The sequence below is a fragment of the Paramisgurnus dabryanus genome, chromosome 6, assembly GCF_030506205.2.
Source record: "Paramisgurnus dabryanus chromosome 6, PD_genome_1.1, whole genome shotgun sequence".
Classification (NCBI taxonomy): Eukaryota; Metazoa; Chordata; class Actinopteri; order Cypriniformes; family Cobitidae; genus Paramisgurnus; species Paramisgurnus dabryanus.
The window spans coordinates 22,831,451-22,853,690 of record NC_133342.1 but is presented as its reverse complement, the minus strand read 5'-3'; the positions used below and the strand labels follow the sequence as shown (position 1 = coordinate 22,853,690).

General features: G+C 35.7%; 1 protein-coding gene across 2 annotated transcripts in view; it reads left to right on the top strand.

Annotated features, from left to right (window-relative positions):
* Positions 1-6,115: 6,115 nt before the first annotated feature.
* Positions 6,116-22,240, top strand: part of plppr5a (phospholipid phosphatase related 5a) — a 30,034-nt gene continuing 13,909 nt past the window's right edge. The window contains exons 1-4 of one of the 2 annotated variants that reach the window (XM_065276111.1): positions 6,116-6,520; positions 10,297-10,393; positions 14,769-15,019; positions 19,898-20,074. In XM_065276111.1, the coding sequence (XP_065132183.1) occupies positions 6,317-6,520; positions 10,297-10,393; positions 14,769-15,019; positions 19,898-20,074 (729 nt within the window). In that variant the 5' untranslated portion in view covers positions 6,116-6,316. Of the gene's footprint in view, positions 6,521-10,260; positions 10,394-14,768; positions 15,020-19,897; positions 20,075-22,240 lie in introns of both variants that reach the window. The other variant, XM_065276110.1, reaches the window with a different exon arrangement.

Genomic DNA, 22,240 nt, shown 5'->3' with positions numbered 1-22,240 from the left:
CAAATAAATAGCACATAATAATCGTCTTAAAAACGTTATATTTATTTACTATTAATGATTGAAAAATTCCCTATTAATGAATGAAAAATGACATTTTATGGCATTATAAGGATATCTGGCCTTCTAAGTTGGCTTTAACAATTTGCCTCCTGGGTGTTTGTCTGTATTAGGCCTATTTGTAGTCATGTGTTTGTGAACTGCTCTTGTGTACTCCCTCTTATTTAATTGTGTAATATATTAATTTTCATTTTTTTCCTCTGCTTTGCATACATAAAGTTAAATAAAAATATGTTTGAGGAAAAAAGCTATTATTTTTGGTTTTATGATCTAATTTTTATTATTTGGTTAACATGTTTATGTATGTCATTGATAAGAGGGGAAATATGAGATTTAAGATCAAAAAAATATAGTAAAATACTATTCTATTAGCCATACCATTAGCATATCCAGTGGCGTGTTTACCATTTTGGGGGCCCTATGCAAAGTCCAAGAACCAAGGCCCCCCATGCCCCAGGATTGCCCAAGGTTTTTCAATTTAATTGCACAACAATAATATTCAGTATATAGACTTAAGTGAAATATATAAACCTGGTTTATTTTGTTTTACACTGCTTAAAATAACACTAAATTGTTACAGTTTGGTATGACAAAAATTCTTGGTTTGAAAAAATGTTTCGCTCCCCTCTCAGATATATATTTTGCTTGCAAATGTCTTATAGGATGTATTTAAAACAATGTAATTAATACTGCAACTTCAGTGTCTGACATCTTACTAAAAAAACTAAATGAGGAAAAAGAGGAAGCATAAGATTATGAGACTGATCTAACAAACTGAACTAACAAACACCAGCAAACAATATTGTAAGTTGGTTATTGCTTGAATTTATGGATGGGAATCACATAACTCTCATGTTCATATTGTAAAAACAAACTTACTGTGAGATACAACAAGCATATACACTAGAAATACACTAAAGATGAGATTTTAATGACAATGATGAGATACAGAATATGATTTATGTATTTTAGACATGATTTAAACCCCTGCGTGGTGTCTTTATCATGTTTATACCTGTATGAGTGTGGAACAAAAGATGCGTGTCACCGATCAAACCAAACCACCAATCACAAGTGTGAAGCCCAAAGTCTTTAAAGTAAACTTGATCATCGAGTGAATGTTGTGCAGTTACGAGAGCACAGAGAGAGTCGAGCGAGCGCTCATTCCAGCACTTGTGTGGCTGCTTTTTGTGCGCGCTGTCCTGTAGAGTTCGCTCATCTGCGCGCTCGCCAGGACGCTTGTCCACGCGCGAATATTGTTCTGCGCGCTCGTATCTCGTGGTTATTGTGCGCGCGACTTTTGGGTCTGTTTAAACGCCATAGCCGCGCATATAATTGGTTCGCGCAGCGCAGATCACTCGAGTGGCGCAGTTTCGTCCTTCTTTTGATGAGTTCGGCTTCCCATACTATATGTGCCCTCGCGAGGATGCGCGCATATATTATTCTGCGTGCATACTTGCACATCTCTCGCTCGCGCGTGCTTTATCCGTGCCTATTTGGGTCTGAATAAACGTAACATACTTTCCCACACCTTGTGGCCAGTAGGGGGCCCCCCAAGCCCGCGAGGCCCTACGCAATTGCGTGGTTTGCGTGGTGGGTAAACACGCCACTGAGCATATCCAACATGTATCTGCCTACCTGGCAAAAACTGTGCTGAGGACCAGGAACATTGGTCTCTTGAAGGTGCACTTAGGTTGGTTGTTCTCTCTCGTGAACTACACTTTCCTTAAAATAAGCCAGCAATGAAAATGTATAAAAAATTTAGTCTAGTCATTCAGGGCTAACTTTTTGGTGATTTGGAGCACTGTAGCCCCTGACAGAAAATGTTTAAAGCGCAAGCAGAAAATTTTGAGCACACCTTAAATCAGCCTGCAATTATTCACATTTTCCCAAAAGAACTGCATTACTGAAAAATACTAAACAGACTAAACTTTGTGCAGTTGATTTCAGAATAAAAAGTTATGAACTAAAGAATCATACAGCCCACTTGGCTATATCTAGGCATAAGATACATAAATATCCAGATAGCATTTTGTAATGAGATGAGTGGCAGGGCAATACACATACTTGTATCCTTTACAAGTTTCTCATCTTCTATGATATCCACAGTTTTCCTTAACTGTGTGTTTCTATCTGTAATGTTTTTGGTGTTAATGTAGGCTAGAAGTTTTCTCTATCTCTCATCTCTGCAATGTTTAATTTTAAACCCGCGCGGGCGCATCTTCTCGCGGTTCACCCGGGCTGCGTAGACCCATCGGTAAACGATTGAGACGCGTCATTCAAATAAGCGGTAAAACCCGATCCTGCATTCCGTATTGTTGTCACGGGTGCCCTGCACATGCGTGAACAGCAGTGAAAACTGCTCGCGTGGTGTCAAAAACTCATTTTGGTCACAGTTTGGAGCCCTTGGTGCCTCCCTGATTGCCCTCTCGCCCAATCTCGTCTAAACCGGCCCTGCTCAAATTTATAAAACATACTAGTGTTTCTTTCGTAATGAGACGGCATTGTACTCAAACAACAAGATATTTTTTTACCGTTGCAAGACGTTCAGCTGCTCTGCTGTGGAACTTCAGCTCGTCGCAATCAGGGGGCGGAGTTAAGAGGTTTGACTGACAGTTTGAGCGGATACAAAAAGATTTTGTTTTTTAATAACTTTTATTTGATAAATATATTTGTAAAACAGACAGACATACGTAAAGGGTTACCAATAGCATTGATTTATTAAAGAAAATAAAAAATCTAATCAAATTCTTTAGAAAAAAAGGGCACTTCGGAGTGTAAGGACAAAAAGGGCATGTGTTCTGCACAGGTTGAGCCCTATCTGTGCACGTGCCTGTTGTGGTGGAATTAGTTGGCAGGGTGTTAAAAGACTATAGATTTAAGAAAGGGACTTTTGTCTTTTTCTACTGATGTGCAATTTTTGTCTGCTGCTATTACTTTGTTAAATAATGTTTTTATGATATATGCTTTTATTTTAATAATTTTACAATACTTAATAATAGTTTGACTGAATTTAATAATTACCATAAGCAGAATTTCATTGCTTATTCTGCTCTGCAGTTCCTTAAGGGTTTGACCTCTATGGGTTAAGAATGAGGATGGATGTCACTGAGTGCACGTCAAGTTGCTTTGCATCTTGGTCTGATACGGCGTGAATAACACAAAAGCAAAAAGTTTTAAATACAGTATATTCAACATGCCTGTCCTAATGCACTCCATGTTTAAGTGCTATTATTGGGTCCCCAGTGCTTCTATCAACCTAAAAATATGAAGAAAAAAACCCACAACCAATTTTGGTAAACCATTCTCTGTAAGCATGATGTGGGAAAATATGTCATTGAAATTTTTCTCCCCTTGTGATGTCAGAAGGGGATCTTATTATAATATTACCAACCCTTAATCTGCATTATTGGATAGATAATACACTATCCAATGGTACTCACTGCCATTTAGTGCAGAGATCAACTCATTTGCATTTATAAGGACACACCCAAAAACGGCACATTTTTGCTTACACCTATAAAGTGGCAATTTTAACAAACTTTATACGTCCTATATATATATTTGTAAATATTTCTCTCTCTCTCTTTCTCTCTATCTCTCTGTAACTGTCTCTGACAAAAGATGGATACCGTAATTCAATCAGGTTTTTCGAGTAGCATCTGCCTGCACAAGCGGAGGCTGCAGTTTCGGGACCGTAGTCATAGGACCGCAGTTATAGGACCCTAGGTTTTTAGTGACAACGCCACCTAGCGAACTAGAGGACCAACAAAGATGGATGACAAGCAGAGTGTGAGTATCAAGTTTGAATCAATTTTTATTTGAACATTAAATACAATCGTGATGCATTTCATTGGAAAGTTAACATAGCCGATTAACATAGTGATTGTGATTTGCTAAATAGTCTTGCATATCCATCATACGTAATATGGCAAGGCACGTTTATTTGTGTAGCACATTTCATACACAGAGGTCATTCAACGTGCTTTTTATAGAATAATGCTGTAAATAACTTGTTAGCACATTCGTTTAATTAAACTGTTGCATAAAAGCTTGTGTTGACTTAGTGACAGTACAAGAAAACTGTATTACGCTGGTTGTAAAAACTTGTTAGTTAGTTACTCGTTTTTTTTTTTTTTAGTTAAAATAATATAAATATGTTTTAACTGTCACATGATCACAGTCAGCCTTTTTGACGTTACCACACAATACATGTTATGAATATGTCTCTTCATTTAGATGTGGTTTTAATGTTGATTGAGACATGTGACATTTTTATAGTCAGACATAACAGTAGGCCATCATAATAATTGACTGTTAAAATACCATGTGTTAGATTGTGTCATGTACTGTTTACTGTACTGTACTGTACTGTACTGTGTACCACTTTTTAACAGCATTTTTGTTAATCAGTGATTATGTTCTTTATGTACTATTTCAGTGAAGTGGAGGAATTTAATCGAATCATAGACAAAAAATTGAAAAAAAGAGGGGAGAGCATCCAGTTGCTGCTGCATACATCACAATGTGTGCTTTAAATATTTAATATTTATATTTATCTATCTCTCTCTATTATTATTTTTTATCTGCTCAGCTTTATTGACATGAATGTTTCAAGAACCTTTGATCCTGTAATGAACACTATGCAGTACTAATATGAACATTACTTGGTATGAAGATTGATATAATTTTGTACCGTATATAATGTGTGTGCTCTGTGGTGACTAAAATCTTTAAAGTTTGAAATCAAAAATTAAAGAGTTGTTGAACATGTTCAACTAAATGTTCCTGGTTTCATTCATTTCTTTATCTTTCTCTCACTTAGGAGTCAGTGAAGACGTTGTCCATGCAGTTCTTATGTTGTTCACATCATTAACAAATTTGGGTAACACTTTACAATAAGGTTAATTAGTTAACATTAGTTAACTACATTAATTGCATGGACTAATATTAAACTGCACTTATACAGCATTTATTAATATTTGTTAATGTTAATTTCAACAATTAGTAATACTTGATAGTTGGTTAATGAATTGTGAACTAACATGAAAAAACAATTAAACGCTTTATTTAGCTTAATTAAAGATTAAGGTTAATAAATACTGTAACAAACGTTTTGCTTATGGTTTGTTCATGTTAGTTAATACATTAACTAATGTTAACTAATGAACCTTATTGTAAAGTGTTACACTATTTTTTTGTGTGTGTTCAAATTCAACTGTTGCAATATATCTACCCCAGAGTCATCCTTGTGTATTCCCTCTGTTCTTGAATATGTGATTGACTAAAAAGGCTAAAGTACACGATTCCTTGTTTATTTTACTCGATGAGTTATTAAATAATGCAACGTAGAGCCAATAATTACTTAACATTCCTAAAAATCAGATTTTATTTAAATAAAGAAAGCAGTATTTGGGTGTAATAAACCTTTAAAAACATCTAAAACTTTAAAAGTAGTTTAAATTGGGTGAAAATATGCATTTGTGGCACTTTTTTCGAGTAGCATCTGTCTGCACAAGCGGAGGCTACAGTTTCGCTAGATGGCGCTGTTAAAAAAAACGAGGGTCCTAAAACTGCGGTCCTGAAACTGCGGTCCTGAAACTGCAGCCTCCGCTTGTGCAGACAGATAATGTTGGGTTTTTCGCGCACTTGATTTTACACTGACGGACTATTTTCACAAGAGGGCAGCAACGCACAGCTCCTGCCTCATCCACTTTTTTTGCCCTCCGTCAAAATTTTTTAAATTATTTACTTGTGCGTTTTAATTCACAAACCATCGGATTGCAAAATGCCACGAATGCAATTTTCCTTCATTTTTATTATTTTAGTTTTAAAACATGTTTTAAATATTGTGTAACTGTAGAAGAATTTATAACTTGATATGGAGAAACTTGCTTTTGCTTTTAAGTCTTATTAGATTCATAATAAGTCTGTAATACGTTTAAACAGGCTTTAAAATACAATAAAACCCTTCTGCTGTATAGTTCATTGCAAGCATCACATGTTAAAGTGAGGCACGCCTACAGCGCGTGCAACAGTGGCATCCCATGCTGCGCGTGCTCTTACCCAATTCATTCTGATGGACTACAGCGAGCTCTGTAAATGACAGAATGTGCCACTCTTACTGGAAGGGTTGATTTCATGAAGGGTGATAGTGAAACAACGGCAGACCATGCCTGGTGTATCGTAGGAGCCGTCCGAAGACCTTTTAATTCTTTCACAGGATTTTTACATCTTATTTATTTCACCCTCAACCACAATGCTTTACTTCCAGTTGGTGATCATGGCAGGAACTGTTATGCTGGCATATTATTTTGAGTATACTGATACTTTTAATGTGCACGTGCAGGGCTTTTTCTGTCATGATCATGCCTATGCGAAGCCCTACCTCGGACCAGAGGAATCCAGTACGCTCCCACCAGCGATTCTGTACGCGGTGGTCGCAGGGGTCCCAGCACTTGTGGTGAGTGTGTGTTTAAGGTTAAAGAACTTATTGCATGTCGATGCTGCGTGCATGTTGAGCTATAGATCCTTTCAAGAAACAGAAACCCAAATACTGTAATTTTGTAGCTCAGTTGGTGGACTATTGCATTAGCAACGCAAAGGTCGTAGGTTCGAATCCCAAAGAACACACACTGATAAAAATGTATTGGCTGAATGCTGTGTATGTCACTTTGGATGAAATGTCTGGTAAATACCTAAATGTAATAAATAAAATAGCATAGTTTGTGCAGTCTATTGTAAACAAATTTAAAGAAGTGTTTCAGTGAAGGAGTCAGATGCCTGCAAAGTTTGGGTTAGGAAATGAATCTTACACATTAGTGATAAAGTATCATAAATTAGTTGCCCCCTTAGTACATCATCTCTCATTCATTTTGCTATTTTACCACCATTTTTCAATATTTTACTATGTTCTTACCTTAACTTAGACGAATTAATACATAGCTATTTTTTTCAGTGCATGCACTTCATCTTTGCAAAGCGCGTTGTGAATGTGTTAGCATTTTGCATAGCTCCATTCATCCCTTAGGATCCAAACAAGGATGATTTTAGAAGCTCTTTATCCACTTAAAAAATCGCCACGTTTTATTTCGTGCCACAATATTTACTCGTGTAACTACTGTCTTTAAATAGGGAAAACATTGGAGGGGTTTGGTGGCTTCTAAATTCATCCCTGTTTGGATCCTAAGGAATGAATAGGGCTAAGCTAAATGCTAACACATTCACAATGCGCTGCACAAAGATTAAGTGCACGCATTAAAAATAGAAAGGTATGTATTAATTTGTCTAAGTTGAGGTAAGAACATTGTAAAATATTGAAAAAGGTGGTGTTTTTCTTTAATCTATTACAGATTTCATTTGAATTATTTAATAGAGGATTTAGTGGATTTAGGACCTTTCAGTTAGTCTTACCTATAAGTAAACTGTGGTTTTCTCACCAACTGCTGTTTTTTTGTAGAATCAACCAAGGCTTGTTTCATATTTCTTTTTGAACTTGTTTTCTCTCAAGTTTGTATCTCAAGGGTACCATGAGTTCCTATGACTGTGTTTGGCCACAGTGACTGCTGGATTGAGACTTTTCTTTGAAAAGTCACTTGTTGGCTCTAGACGTCTGCCCCTCCAGTATATTAAGAGAGAATTTATGATGAGCAAGATATTGGCAGCTCCGAGGATCAATTAAAGTGCACCAGGATCACCACAGAGCCTCCCTGCTCTCCTCTCTCATAAGAAATCCTATGGATTTACCAAATCGATCTTAAAACACTCTTATATTAAGGCCACACAAGTTCATTCTAGAGATGACTATGATCGTCATTTGTCACCCATTTGCTAAAAGCATGATTTTTTTGAGTTATGCTCTGTGGTGGCCAGTAAGACAAGAAACATACTTTATGTAAGTATATATTGCTCAATCTAAAATTGTGAACTAAGGTTAAATGGCAATTTTGTGATGCCCCCTTTTAGGCAACTCATCATACATTGTGATGGTGCACTAAATTATGCAAAAGCATCTGCGTTTACAGTACATACTTGTGTATGTAGTTCCCAATGTTTTCTCAGTGGCTGCCCAGCTGAACCTCCACATTTTCGAAAAGCATGGTCCTGTATCAGCTCTCTGTTTGGAAAAGCACACAACAAATAAGTGTATACATTTTTGAAAGGTGGTGTTGTCCCAAGTGGAAGACATGTTTATTTTTACTACACCTGGCTGTTAATGATTTGAGGTCCTTATGCAGTACAAGAAAAGCTGAGGAGTGCAGAAATTGTCCAGTGATCCACTTTTTTTTGTTAAACAAGTACATCATCATGGTACTTGTAGTGCACTGCATTTCATTGTTTTTGTTTAGTATGAATGAACACACCACTTAAAGAAGTTGGGCGTTACAAAATGAAGTGCACAAGTACAGCGTCTAAAGACCACTGATAATAGTATTAGGATTTTGGGTGTCAAAGTAGGTCAGTGTAACTAGTTACAGTTACTTGCTCTTGATAGTTGAATTAGACAACTGTGAAAACCGTCACATAGAGTTTAAACTGTTTATACAGTGCTGCTGAGACTTCACCACAAATCACTCAGATCTAAATAAGACCATTTTTATTATTTATTTATTTACATAATTTATAAAGACTTGACATGCATTTAATTACTGCCCTACATAAACATCAAATCTGTTTTGCATGCATGTGATGTAGAAGTTAAAATAAATGTATTTTTTTATGCATTTGACCATTTGATAAAGAAGGCGTAAGAGTCGTTTGATTCTGGACCAACTGGAGTTGGAAGCAGAAGGCGTACGTGCAGGATTTTCGCTTTAGGCTGTCTTTCATGTTCTTAATATGAAATATGAATTTGAAAACAGATAAAATATGAATTACAGAACCCTTGGATGGCCTATATGACACTGAGAGAAACAGGCTCACTTTTTATGCTGCAGCCATTTGACATTTATGGGCCGGGACACTTGATTTCTATTAGAAGTGAACGCTAACTCATGTCAGTCAACCATTACCGCTCCAAAACGCATTTGTAAAGAAATATGAATCTGTTCTGTTCTCTGTAGCAACCATGAGAAGTTGTCTTGTTTATTAATATGTAACGTATACATTCTGATCTAAAAAATTTACTCATGCATGTAAAGAATTAACAAATGGGCCTTTTTCCGCTGTGTGATATACATCTTACAGAAAGATTTAGGCAACATGCACTGTTGAAGATTCTAAGTTTACATTTACAAGCATTGTGATTTTTTATTAGAGTTTGTCTTTAGCATTAATCTACACAGAGATTCACAGTATGTTGCACTGTTGGTTAATTGAGTATTTGTAAGTTGATGATGGAGCATTGCAATGAATTACCAAGTTTACTTGTCTCTGTGTTTATTCATAGGAATTCAAGTATTGAAATGAGGGTGCCAAAAGCTGCTTTGAGAACAAGGCTCTCTAGCTTTACTCTTGCTGTGAACTAATTAGTTTGTTGTTACGTGACAAACACTTAATATTCCAAGTAATTTAAAATATCATAAGGCATAGTATAGTAACTGGTCCTGCCGGAGGGCAATAGGGAAAAGCTGCGAACGGATTCTCAGCCAGTCTGGAAAATTTACAGTAATGTGCAGAAGGAGTTGCCCCTTTTCAATAAATCTAGTAATTTTCAGGGCACAGTTGTCATTAGATGTAAATTAAATAATGTTATATGTTAATACAAACATAAGAAAAAATTGTCATCACTCATACATTATCCATGCTAATAAAGATGCTATGCATGATGAACAATGTGATTTTTGGATGTCTCAGCACTGCAAGTTTGAAAAGCTCCTTATAGCCTTTTACGGCTTGATTCTTTCAGACAGATTCAATACTAATTACTAGTGTGTTTTTTCATGCTTCCTTTGACCCTGGTGCTTCCTGCCAGTTTGGCATAATTCTCCAAAATCAAGTTCAGGACTTTGCTGGGAGCTGGCATCCGGCCTGTACAAAATCAGACCTCTAATCATTTCTATTGTGTTGATGAATTGGTCTTTATGCTTGTTCCAATGTTGCAAATGACCTGTATCCAGATTTAATTTCCGAGTCCAGAAAATAAGATTTTAGTTTTATTCAAGGTCATAAAGCTTTAAGCAAAGATCAAGGAAAAGCAAAAGAGATAGCGCCAGAGTCTATAAGTGAAATAAAAGATGACATTTGGTGCTGTTTTGTCCTCAGATTACAGTTACCGAGTCCGTGCTCTTCTTGCTGCAGTATGTCTCTGAGGATCTAGACAACAGAGAGAAGATCATTGTGATGGGGGACTGTTGTTACCTCAACCCTCTGGTCCGAAGGACTTTTCGCTTTCTCGGTATGTCCTCACCGACTGGATACACACTAATTAGGAAAGACTCTTTCCTTTCTTGTTTTTGAATTTGTGCCTGCAGCAGAAAGCAACCAACATCTTAGATTTAGATCCACATACAGTAGTTTGCAGGTTTGTGTGTGTGTGTGTGTGTGTGTGTGTGTGTGTGTGTGTGCAGATGATGTGTTCTTGGCTTTCTCTTTATTTATTAATAATATTTCTTCTGCAGAGAGAAAATGAAGGAGAAATGTTATGGGATGTTTCTTGGAGTTCAGACTAAACCAAATATTAGTCCTCAGGGCTATAACTCTAGTACACATTGAGAGGGATGTGCCCACTTACAATATTTACATAAAGCTTGACCAATGTGTTTTATTTTAGAGATCACTTCCCAAGTTTAATTTTTAGATGCCATTTACATGACAACCAAAAAATGAGAACGTTTTTAGCATTTTGGCAGTTCGTTTAAACGACAATGGCGTTTTGGAGTCCCGAAAAGGCAAACATATGAAAATGGGCTTCAGAGTGCAAGGCTGTGTCCGAAACTGCTCCCTATCTCCTATATATACAGTAGTTTACTCTGTTTGGCGTGTGCCATTTTGTAGTGGTGTCCGAAACCTGAACAACTTAATTCCCTATACATTCGTGCACTACTGTACTTTGAGGGATACTGAGAATATTGACAGTAAACACCACAAATTTAGGTTTATACACTTTTGTTAGGTATTGTTGTAAGTTATTTTCTACTTTTTGAAAATAAGCTAATTAAAAAATAAATATGATGCATTTTATTTAAAAAGAACACATCTTTTTTATTAAATATAATAAATAAAAACATAATAGTTACAAGCAATACACTCTTTATTATAAACTAATAAAATAAACATGACAAATGTGACAAACAGTAAGAAAGTAAACTACTACTATTATGATGAATCTCTGCGACAGCTCTCTGATGCATGGTGGGCCTATAGTATTTATGCACTCATTTTCGTTCACGTCTTCACCATACAGTATAGGGGACTCAAATGGGATTCTTTTATGTACTATAGGGAATAGTGAAGAAGTGAAAGAGTGCACTACTCGAAAGACTACTCCTCCTTCAGTTCTCTTAAGGGCCTTTGGTAGTGTGAGTGACATTACCGCCCACTGGCATGCATTATACAGAATTTTCTGCCCTTTCATGTAAATCGTTTTGACAATATTGTTGTGTTACGTAAAATTTTTCACGAACACAAAGAAAAAACTTTTACGTTTTTCAGTACAAACGTTACGTGTAAACGTAGCTTTAGATGGTAAAATACTCTTTACTCGCCAGACTTAATGACGTGTAGTGATTTAGATTTTATGATATAGTAACTTTTATTTGTTTATGAACTTTATTTACACTGTGGCCCTTCGTGTTTGCGTGTTCCATTAGCTCACTTGGCGAGAAATAGTGTTAACAACACAAATTTCATGGTATCACACATACTGATAAAATTTATATATTTTACTTTAATGCACTGTAAATCACTCAGGATAAAGCATCTACCAAATGCATAAATGCAATCTAAATGTAAGCTGCTTGAACCAGCTTGACATAGGAACTTTGAGCCAACCAATGGTGTAGATTTAGAGATGGTCTACCTGTTTGTTTAAACAATTGCAAGCATGTGTTCAAGAACTGTTTAAATTTGTAATTGTTTTTACAATTTTGGTGGCACTGTCACTAAAATGACACACGTTATGCTTCTGCAATTCATCTGTTTCATTAATTTAAAAGAGATTGAAACATAAGCAATGCTAAATTACACAAATAATGCAGTATATTACAAAAGCAGGGAAAAACTAATAAATGTTCTGGTTTTGGTGAATGCTAATCTGAATATTGTATATTCATAACCTTGTAACATTAGAGCATGAACCTATCATAAATTCAGCCTGGACCTGTTTCCTTTAAAACACTGCCATTTTACAGATATATATATATATATATATATATATATATATATATATATATATATATATATATATATATATATATATATATATATATATATATATATCTTCTAACAGGATCTATATTACTTTCTGTATCTACACTCTTAAAAATATGCTGAGCTCAGATGCAAAAGCTGCTTTATTTCACTTCAAATCAGACAATTCAGAAATACCAATTTGTTGGCAGAATCCATTAAGAGTTTGATAAAAATGCTCATTTACGAGAAACACACATTTACCAGATATGCACTTTGTGTTTTGCATCTGAGTTCTTCATTTGTTCCATAATGGTAATGGTTTTTGTGTGGCTGTTGCGTAAAGTTGCACTTCTATTTTACAAAGTTTTGGTAGTTGAAAAAGGTCAGAAAGAAATGTTTTTAAGAACCTCTTATCGTGGTAAATTCACTATGGGAATGTTGCTTATTCTTTTAGTTTTGCATTCAAAATTGCTGTGATGTCACTCTTTTTCAGTGGTTAACAAATCAAAAGTGCTGTGCCACATTACAGTACATGTCTGGTTGAAAATTGAGTCCTTTTGAAGATTGAGAAAATTGGAGCATAATGAACTATCATTGCAATACAGAAACTGTGCGAGCACAATGACAGCAGCTACGCTTGTAGTAAACTAGTTTAAGTCTGCTGCATCTCTGCTCTCTCATCATAGAGAACATTCAATGTGACATAGCTGCCCACGCATACTTTAGGTCTTATCCCTGTTCTTGCCCAATATTTTGATTGTAAGAAAAACATAATTTCACCTAGACCTGGACTCCTGTTTTTTTTAAGGTTTTTAATACAGTTATAGTTCAGCATTACTTGAGCTTTAACATAGGATTTGTTTAATTTATTAATAAGCAAACATGTACATGTATATGTCATCTTTAAATTGATGCTTTAGTGAAGTGTTTTTACATTGGCCCCCAAAGGTCTCTTAAAGGGACATTCCACTTTTTTTGAAAATATGCTCATTTGCCAGCTCCCCTAGAGTTAAACATTTAATTCTTACCGTTTTGGAATCCATTCAGCTGATCTCTGCTCTGGTGCTAGCACTTTTAGCATAGCTTAGCACAAACCATTGAATCTGATTAGACCATTAGCATCGCGCTAAAAATATTTTGCCTATTTAAAACTTGAGTCTTTTGTAGTCATAGATATATACACTAGATGTCGCCACCATCTTAGAATAGGGGTCTTGTCATAGGAAGTAGCTATAAGCTGCTATCTCCGCCTGTACTTCGAATTCATGGACGATGCCGGACTTTTGTGCTGCTTATGGATGTGAGGCCTACTAGCACTATGCCTTATAGTTAGAAAAAGTAGATTTTCATAATATCAAAACTCAATTTTCTGGACTCCATGCTAAATACATGTCTGACTGTTGAAACGAACCAAAAGAAAACCAAGAAAATCGCATTCATAACGATTTATGGTGATTTTATTTCCGTTACACCATTGCCTACAATGACGCTGATGTGGGGTTCCCCTGTTTCAAGATGGCGGCTCTAGTTGACGCATTCCGTCCAATGAACTGCCGTAGCCAAGTGTACATATATATCTAGTGCCGATATCTAGTGTGCATATCTATGTTTTGTAGTTACATTTTTTACTTACATCGACAGAAAATTAAAAGTAGCTAAGTTCTAGGCAGAAACGCTAGGAACTATAATCTCAAACTGGCGTAATAATCAAGGACATGACATTGCTGCCGTAACATAGCTGCAGTAGGCGTAGTGATATTACGCACTGCCCGAAAATAGTCCCCTGCTATGGAAAGTAACCAAGGGGACTATTTTCGTGTCTTAGTACATAATGTAACTACAAAAGAGTCAAGTTTTAAATAAGGAAAATATTGGAACTCTTTGGTAATTTTTAGCGCAATGCTAATGGTCTAATCAGATTCAATGGATTGTGCTAAGCTATGCTTAAAGTGCTAACACCAGACCCGGAGATCAGCTGAATGGATTCCAAAATGGTAAGATTCAAATGTTTAACTCCGCTGGAAAAAGAGAATATTTTCAAAAAAACGTGGAATGTCCCTTTAAGACACGCTTAAAAATCCATAACTGGCATTGTAGTACAGTACATAAATGATTAAACTACCTGTAAATGCGTTTACATAGCCAAATATTTTTAAAAAATTTGTTGTTTTAAATCCTAAAAATAAATAAAATTACTACAAAAAAATCAAGACACTTTTCATTAGTCAAACATTAATATGAGCTAATGTAATGTACTGCAACTATGTGAACAAAAGAGATTTTTTGCAGAGAAGTCGTCTAGCGTTTGTTTGTGAACATTCAGACCTTATTACACCCTAAAGAGTCCTGTTACTTTCTGGGGGTGCGGTGTAACATACACATTAACCATATGTCCTGTTTATGTCTCTGTGTTCTTACAGGTGTGTACGCATTTGGCCTTTTCGCCACAGACATTTTTGTCAATGCAGGGCAGGTGGTCACAGGAAATCTTAGTCCCTACTTCTTGACGGTGTGTAAACCAAACTACACTGCGTTGGGATGCCAACAGGTTGTGCGTTTCATCAACCAACGGGAAGCCTGCACAGGCAATGAGGATGAGATTTTACATGCCCGCAAGTCCTTCCCATCTAAAGAGGCAGCTATCAGTGTATATGCTGCTGTTTATGTTGCTGTAAGTAAACATGCTGAATGCATACATTAGAACCAGTTGTATCATCATCACATCCTAAACAGCAGGTGATCAAGCAAAAAAGCAACCATCCAAAATCCCATCCTCATGATTGCCTTAAATGCATGTTTTCTCATTGGCTGTGATTGTGCTGCTGTAGATTTAATGTGACACAAGTGATAAGAGCTTTGTGTTTAAAGTACAGCTTTGGGGTTGCTGAACTGTGGGATATACAATATATCTGGATAGATATAGTTTAGGTGGTGTAGCTTTAATATCTGAATGGGGTGGAGAGGTGTTGTTACCCTATATGCACATTAACACATAACTATCTGCATTCATTTGCTGTACACAAGAGATGCTTATTTGGTGTGCAGCAGCTGAAAGGAACTGTTTTTAAGCAAAAGTTGAATGAGCAAAAACAGCCTTGTGGCTGCCAACATTCAATGTGTTAAATTAAATATTTTATTCAAACTGACATGCATATACAGTAGTACAGCATGATATGTTGTAAAACCAGTGTTCGAATTGAAGGGGGTCTGGGGGGGTCCCGGACCTCCTATAAGCCTTAAGGGACCCCCCATAAAGCACAAAAATATAAATTAGGGGGGTCCCCTGGTTTTTATTAAAATTAAAATACTACATGAATTTAAAATTCTCATGTTGCGTGTCACAAAGCGAAACTGGCTTTATTTGTCCCAATTTCGCAATAAACTAATTCAAATGACTTCTGTCTGAAATAAATAAACTCGCAAGTGCGCCTCATGCTGTTTTCTGGAGGAATTGACAGACAAACAGTGGCAAATCTATCCTCTCAGTCTGACGGCTGGTCCACCCAGTCACACAAAATATTTTATTGGGGAAGCAGAAGAAATCACGCTTAAATGATAATAAATGATAGTCTCAACTTCGTCTGTGAGCGGCATTGACAAGTACATAAACCCTGTGCGTGTTTGCTGTGATTGTTTTTAATGATAGAGAACACGAACCATTTGATATTTCAGATGAAATAAAACTTATCACTAAGTTAAGCAGATCTTACTTGTAATTGTCATCTATGTGACGCGACAGTCGGCACTCAGCAGCACATCATCATTTGAAATCCGCTTACAAGATGAATTCTCTTGTTATGTTAAATATGAAGTTTACATTGCGTTGTAAAAATGATGAAATTATCTTCATACGTGCTTAATTCATAATGAGAACGTATTAATACAAGCTTGTTTATGCTGCTGTATTATATAACAAAATAAACAATACATGTCATTTTATATACAAACTATAATTCTATCTTGACAAGCACATTATCTGCTTCATGTTGGTCCGGTTTAATTCAGAGGACTCATTGCTTTTGTGTATTCATTTTCATTTTAAGCCTTTAAAAAGTAATTATTTTAGATGCAATTTTGTAATATTTATAGCTTAAATTATCTAATATAATTTTTAAAACATTTAAAATCATTTTGCAGAATTCCGCAGATTTTTCAAAAACATTTCCAGAGATAAGGCAAAAAAAGTCAGCATATTTCGTCTGTCCCTGTTTATCGCTCAAATACGCATCATTCAGAAATAAATAACTATATTTATAGAAAGTATCTTTTGCATGTGTTTTTTTAAACCTTGCAAATGTTAACATGCAAGCGATTTTAAAAAATTTGAGCGGAAGATGTTAAAGTGGGCTGTTTTATGTGCGCAAAGACAAGGACACGTCGCGCACACATTCTTAAATGGCACTCATAAGCGGACGCACGGAGACGCGCAATTCCTAAAGCATGCAAACACAATATTATTTGGAAATACCACAGTCTTGGCACCTATTCTCATAAAAACATTCAGTTATGTTTTAAAGTAAGTGCAATCAGTTCAGAAAGAAATCAGATGTTTGTGTTGGTCTGAAAGTAGCAGTTCTTATCTGCTTGTGTTTCTGTCATTTATATTAATTAAACAACAGAAAACAAAGGAAAATCACTTCTGTATCTAAAAACAGATTAATTATTCGATGAAGAAGACAGTGTTATTATTCATTTGATTCTATTTATGTACCTAAATATATCTTACTTTATTTGTAACTTTGTTCTTTTCTATTTTTTATGCTCATAATTTCTTAATTTGTTCTTATGTTATTTTCCCTCCCCCAGTTTTGCTGATCTGAAAGTATTCGATCTATGACTCAAAAAACGCAATGTAATCCATTTAACCACTACTATACTGTATAGTAAAATTATGTAATTTAAAAATGAGTTCCACCCTATTTCACCCCTATTCTGTGTAAAATTTCTGCCCTTGCCAGTGTTTCACACTAATTTGAGGGGTAAAAAATGTATTAGAGTTTGAGTTAAGGGTAATTTGGGGTTTCTTTGATTAAAACCAGGATCAGATGATTACTGATCAAGGACGATCACATCTTACTTTGTGAAATCACAGCGATCCTATGATAAGGGGGTGGGGCTTGGCCAGGGGGTGGGGCTTAGCTAGGGGACCCCTCATAAGCTTTGACATAATTCGAACACTGTGTAAAACTCCTGTCAGATTTAAGATGGATTTATGGTGTGATAGTCTGTATGATCATATTTGCAGAGAGCATTAAAGAATTTTTTTCTAACACTCCTACAAGTTCTGCATGAGAGCATGTGAATTATACACCAGTTCTGGAGAGCACTTCTTATGCAGACATTGTTATTGATCCAGGTATGAATAGGGTTTCATAACATGTTTTTTTAACAAAAATAAGCACGAAAAGTCATTTTCTATTTATTCTCTACCAAAAAAACTACCAAAACCCATCCCAGCTGCACGGCACTCATTCTGACAACAGCAAATTGATTTTCATTTTCCCATCGGATCTTACAAGGTCTTTAACTCAGTAGAAGCCTTGCATCTCACACTTTCTGATTTTTCACCATTTTGAGATCTAGACTGACCTGTGTAAATTAATGGGCTCATATCACTCCGTAGAAATGCCTGCATTGCGGTCAGAGCCATTCAGTACTTTAACCCTTTAACTACCTCTCAAGCACATATTTTATTGAGAGGAGTACCTAAGCTGATTGAGCTATCTCTACAGTACCATTTGCTTGAGATATGTTATGCCAAAAAATAAGCCCTTACTTTACAAAATTGCTAATGTTTTCAGATCATCCATTTCTGTAGTCAGAACGTATTATTTGCTAAAAAGAAATATACATTTCCAATCATTCACAGCTATGACACCCAGGCAGTTAACTCATTCCCTGCCAGCCATTTTTTGAAAAGTTGCCTGTCAGCATTTTTTTGTGATTTTCACAAAAGTTTCACAAAATGCCTTTCAGGAAAATGTTCTTCAAATAATATATAAAAATACAAATATATCAAATGAAAGAACAAACTGCTTCTCTGCTTTCAAACAAACAATAAACAAAACGGGGGGAATTTTTTTTTCTTTTTTCATCCTATCTATATTTTTTCTTTGCTTATAAATTCTTAAATATGGGTATATTCTTTAAAAATCTGAAATAATTGCATTTTTGTGAAGGAATTTTGTTAGAGATGAGATTCGGAACAATTAATAAAACATACACAGAGTTTAAAATTAGTAAATTGGCTTCAGTTTTTTTCATAAATTGGGTAAGTGAACATAAAAACATAAAAAATGTATTAAAATGTTTCCTTTTCTAGACTAGAAATAAGGATTTTTTTGTAATTCAGTGTTTATTGGTTTTGACAAAGCACATTTTGCAAAGTTACAAATAGAAAGTATTAGACCATTATTACCCCTATTCCCTCCCCCCGCATAAAAATAAGGATGAACTTAAAGTATACTTGGCAACACTAAAAGCTTAATTGTTCCAATCAGTTTAATCACTTTCGATGGTTCAAGTCATTAAATCAAGTCATTAAATGGTCTTAATTGTAATAGGTTAGGTTTTGACACAAACAGCCTGAAGGCACATGTAGGATGTCCAAATCTGGCTTGTTGGATAATAATTTATGGCTCCTGTGATAATAAAAAAATGAATAACTTCCCAATAGACAGAGTAACTTTAATCATTCATATTCAGCTGACACAAAGTCATAAAGTTGGAGGAGAATCAATAGCTCAAGCATGCCTTTGGGCTACTGTTTCCTAATTAGCATGCTTTTCCTGTGATGGATTCTTAAAGAAACATGTGAAATAAAAAAATTGCTAGATGAAGGTCGAATGGAGAATAAATACGTCTGATTGTCCACCTTTCCTCTCTTTCTAAAGCTCAAGCTGTAATGGGGAACAGAATGGACAAAAGCAATTACGATGCAGGTTCTCTCTCCAAATACCACCAGACTAGTCTTAAAATGCCATCTTTTCAGTTTGTGCTTTAGGAAATGATGTAGCTGTAGCATGTCAGCGGATTTCACATTGTTGAATGCGCCGGCATGTCAGAAGCAGTCAACACATTCAAATATACATGGATTAAGTAATTTCTGCATTAAGTTTATCAAAACAAAACCTTCAAATCATTAATAATGTAAAACATTTTCCAATAAAAATGACTTAGAAAAGTATAAAAATACATTTAAACAATGATCTAAGAAGAATAAACACCTTAAAAATATTTCAGCAAATGGATATGTCTAGAAATCATCAAAACTCTTAGCATGTTATTTTAAGTGGGCATAAAATATTTCTTCAATTGTTAACAATTACACACCAGCCATCTGAACCTTCTACTGGAGAGTAACTCATATTCTTTATATATTGTTTTGTGTTCTGCCTTCTGCACAACACATATCCCCATTAGTTTTAGCAAACACGGATGAATTGCAGCAACGCACCCATGTGCGAGCAGTGAATGGATGAGGTATGAAAACCGTTTACACACAGGTTGAGATGAAGATATATGACAGAATGCTCTGTGTTTGCTGTAGATGTACATCACATGCTCAGTGAAGGCCAAAGGGACGCGGTTGGCCAAGCCGGTGCTCTCTCTGGGGCTCGTGTGTCTGGCCTTCCTAACAGGGATTAATCGTGTAGTGGAGTACCGCAACCACTGGTCTGATGTCATCGCCGGCTTCATCATTGGAGGAGCCATAGCTGTGTTTATGGTAAGGTCACATCTGATAGCATACATGGTATACACAGCCATAAAGATACAGAGTTCATTTTTAAATACATATATATTTCATACTTGATCATCTATAACAGTCATGTCATCGGGTTTTATTTGAACTTGTGAAATTGTCACTATGCTAAAAGGGGAAATACTGTACTAATTCTGTTGATATGCTGATAAAATAATTTGTCTGTTTCATGGGTTCGCATTAACATGCAATCAGATATGATAAGTTAACAAAGCATGTTTAGCGTGCGGTCCAAGAGGAGGGATTCGAGTTTGGAATTTTAGCCTGGAACCAGAGTTCTCCCCTCTTTTTAATTGGGATCGATACCAGCCGAGAGTGAGGTGATGTGGTGGAGAATGGATGCTGGGACAAAAGTGAGGGACAGCTATAGACGGTTTCAGCAGTAACAACAAACAAGCGACTTTTGAGGAAAACACGTAACTTCTGGTTAACTCCGCTAAGAATCAATAACAACAAAATCCGTTTAAAGTATTTAATTTATATAACAAGCAAAATAAACAACACGTAGATTACCTAGGAAACCAAAACATTTGTTATTTTTGACAAGGTATTTGTTTAAGAGTTCAGAGTTCAGTTTATTTTCTTGAAAAAAATTCAAGAAAAAAAAGTTTACATCTGGGTGTAGTGCAGTGCTTTTTTGGTCCATTGTAATATATGTCTTAGAATTTTGCATTTATGTGAACTTAGGATAATATTGTCAGTGCAGACCAACTCAGGCAAGGTCTTGCGCTAACATATTGAATTGTTAGCAAGGTTTTGCTTAAGAAAAGAATTTAAAGCAAAATACATAAACTCTTAAATCAATCTCATGGGTCATGACTAAGTGCAAGGAATTTGTGCTCTTTCTCAAAGGCAACCCGAGTTAATTTTCAGAGTACTATATGACACAATCTCATGGCAATTTAAAGCTATTTTACATTTTAACGAATTGGTGGCTAATTCATATCACTTTCTCTGAACTCATTTAAACACTTTTTTACAATCTGCTTTTGCCCCAGTGATGGTTGTGTTTAGGGGTGGAGCTTCATGGTTGGTTTTTCTAATAACCGTACATTTTTGTAAGATTTACATCATACAACTTTATCCAAAATTGTGTAAAGTATTCAAGTATGTTGACTTTTTTCAAGTGTCTGTACTTCATCAGAGTGTTTAACTTCACTACTTTCTCGGACAGTTAAAAAAAGAGTTCAGTTTCAGCAACTAGCCAGACCATTAAAAAACAGAAACCGGAAGGAAAGTTCGGACCAGACACGTAACCGCGTGACTGCACATGCGTCCGATCAAACCCGTCTACGAACCTGTTTACACTGATTGGTTGGATTACACGATCACGCATCTTCTGAACTTTGTTAAATAAACCAATAAATTTTAGAATTAAATAATTCTTTAAAAAAAAAAATTTTAATTATAAAAAATCAAGAATGAAGCCCCACTCCTGAACCCAATGTCACTTGGGCGAATTAAACTAAAACTAAAATGGGATATTAAAGTGCACCCTTCTCATTGCTAAAAAACAACGATATTTTGTGTATTTTGTATAATACAATGTGTTTGCATGGTTTATGGTTAAAAAACTAATAATTTTTCAAATACCGTAAATTTTTAAAGCTCCAGATTTCCCTCTCTTCCTGAAACACACTGACTTTGTAGAAAACTCATTCATTTGAAAAATGCGGTGTCCTTTACTGGCCAGCTAATCTGTACATTGTGATTGGCCTGAATACCTCTCACTTTAGCCGGAAATGTGACGCTCCTTACCATGTTTGAAAGATTTGGTCACAATGCAATGCTAACAGGAGTTTACTTACAGGCTGAGTCCAAAGCGGGAGAAATTATGATAATGTCGGTCTTGTTTACATCACCAATATCAGGAAGTAAACTGTTGCCTACAATCTGTGTGTTTGTTGTAGTCCAAGAAAAGAGTTTTACGTTGGAGACGATAACTCGCGTCATCGTTTAATTTGGGATTTGTACCTTTTGCATGTCGCTAACATGTACTAATACACACTTACTGTACACACCAAAGGAAATGTAAAATTGTGAATCAGGGGCCGTATTCATAAAGAATTTTAAGGCTAAAAGTAGCTCCTAACTGGTGAATTTAGGAGCAACTCCTAAAAATTATGGGCG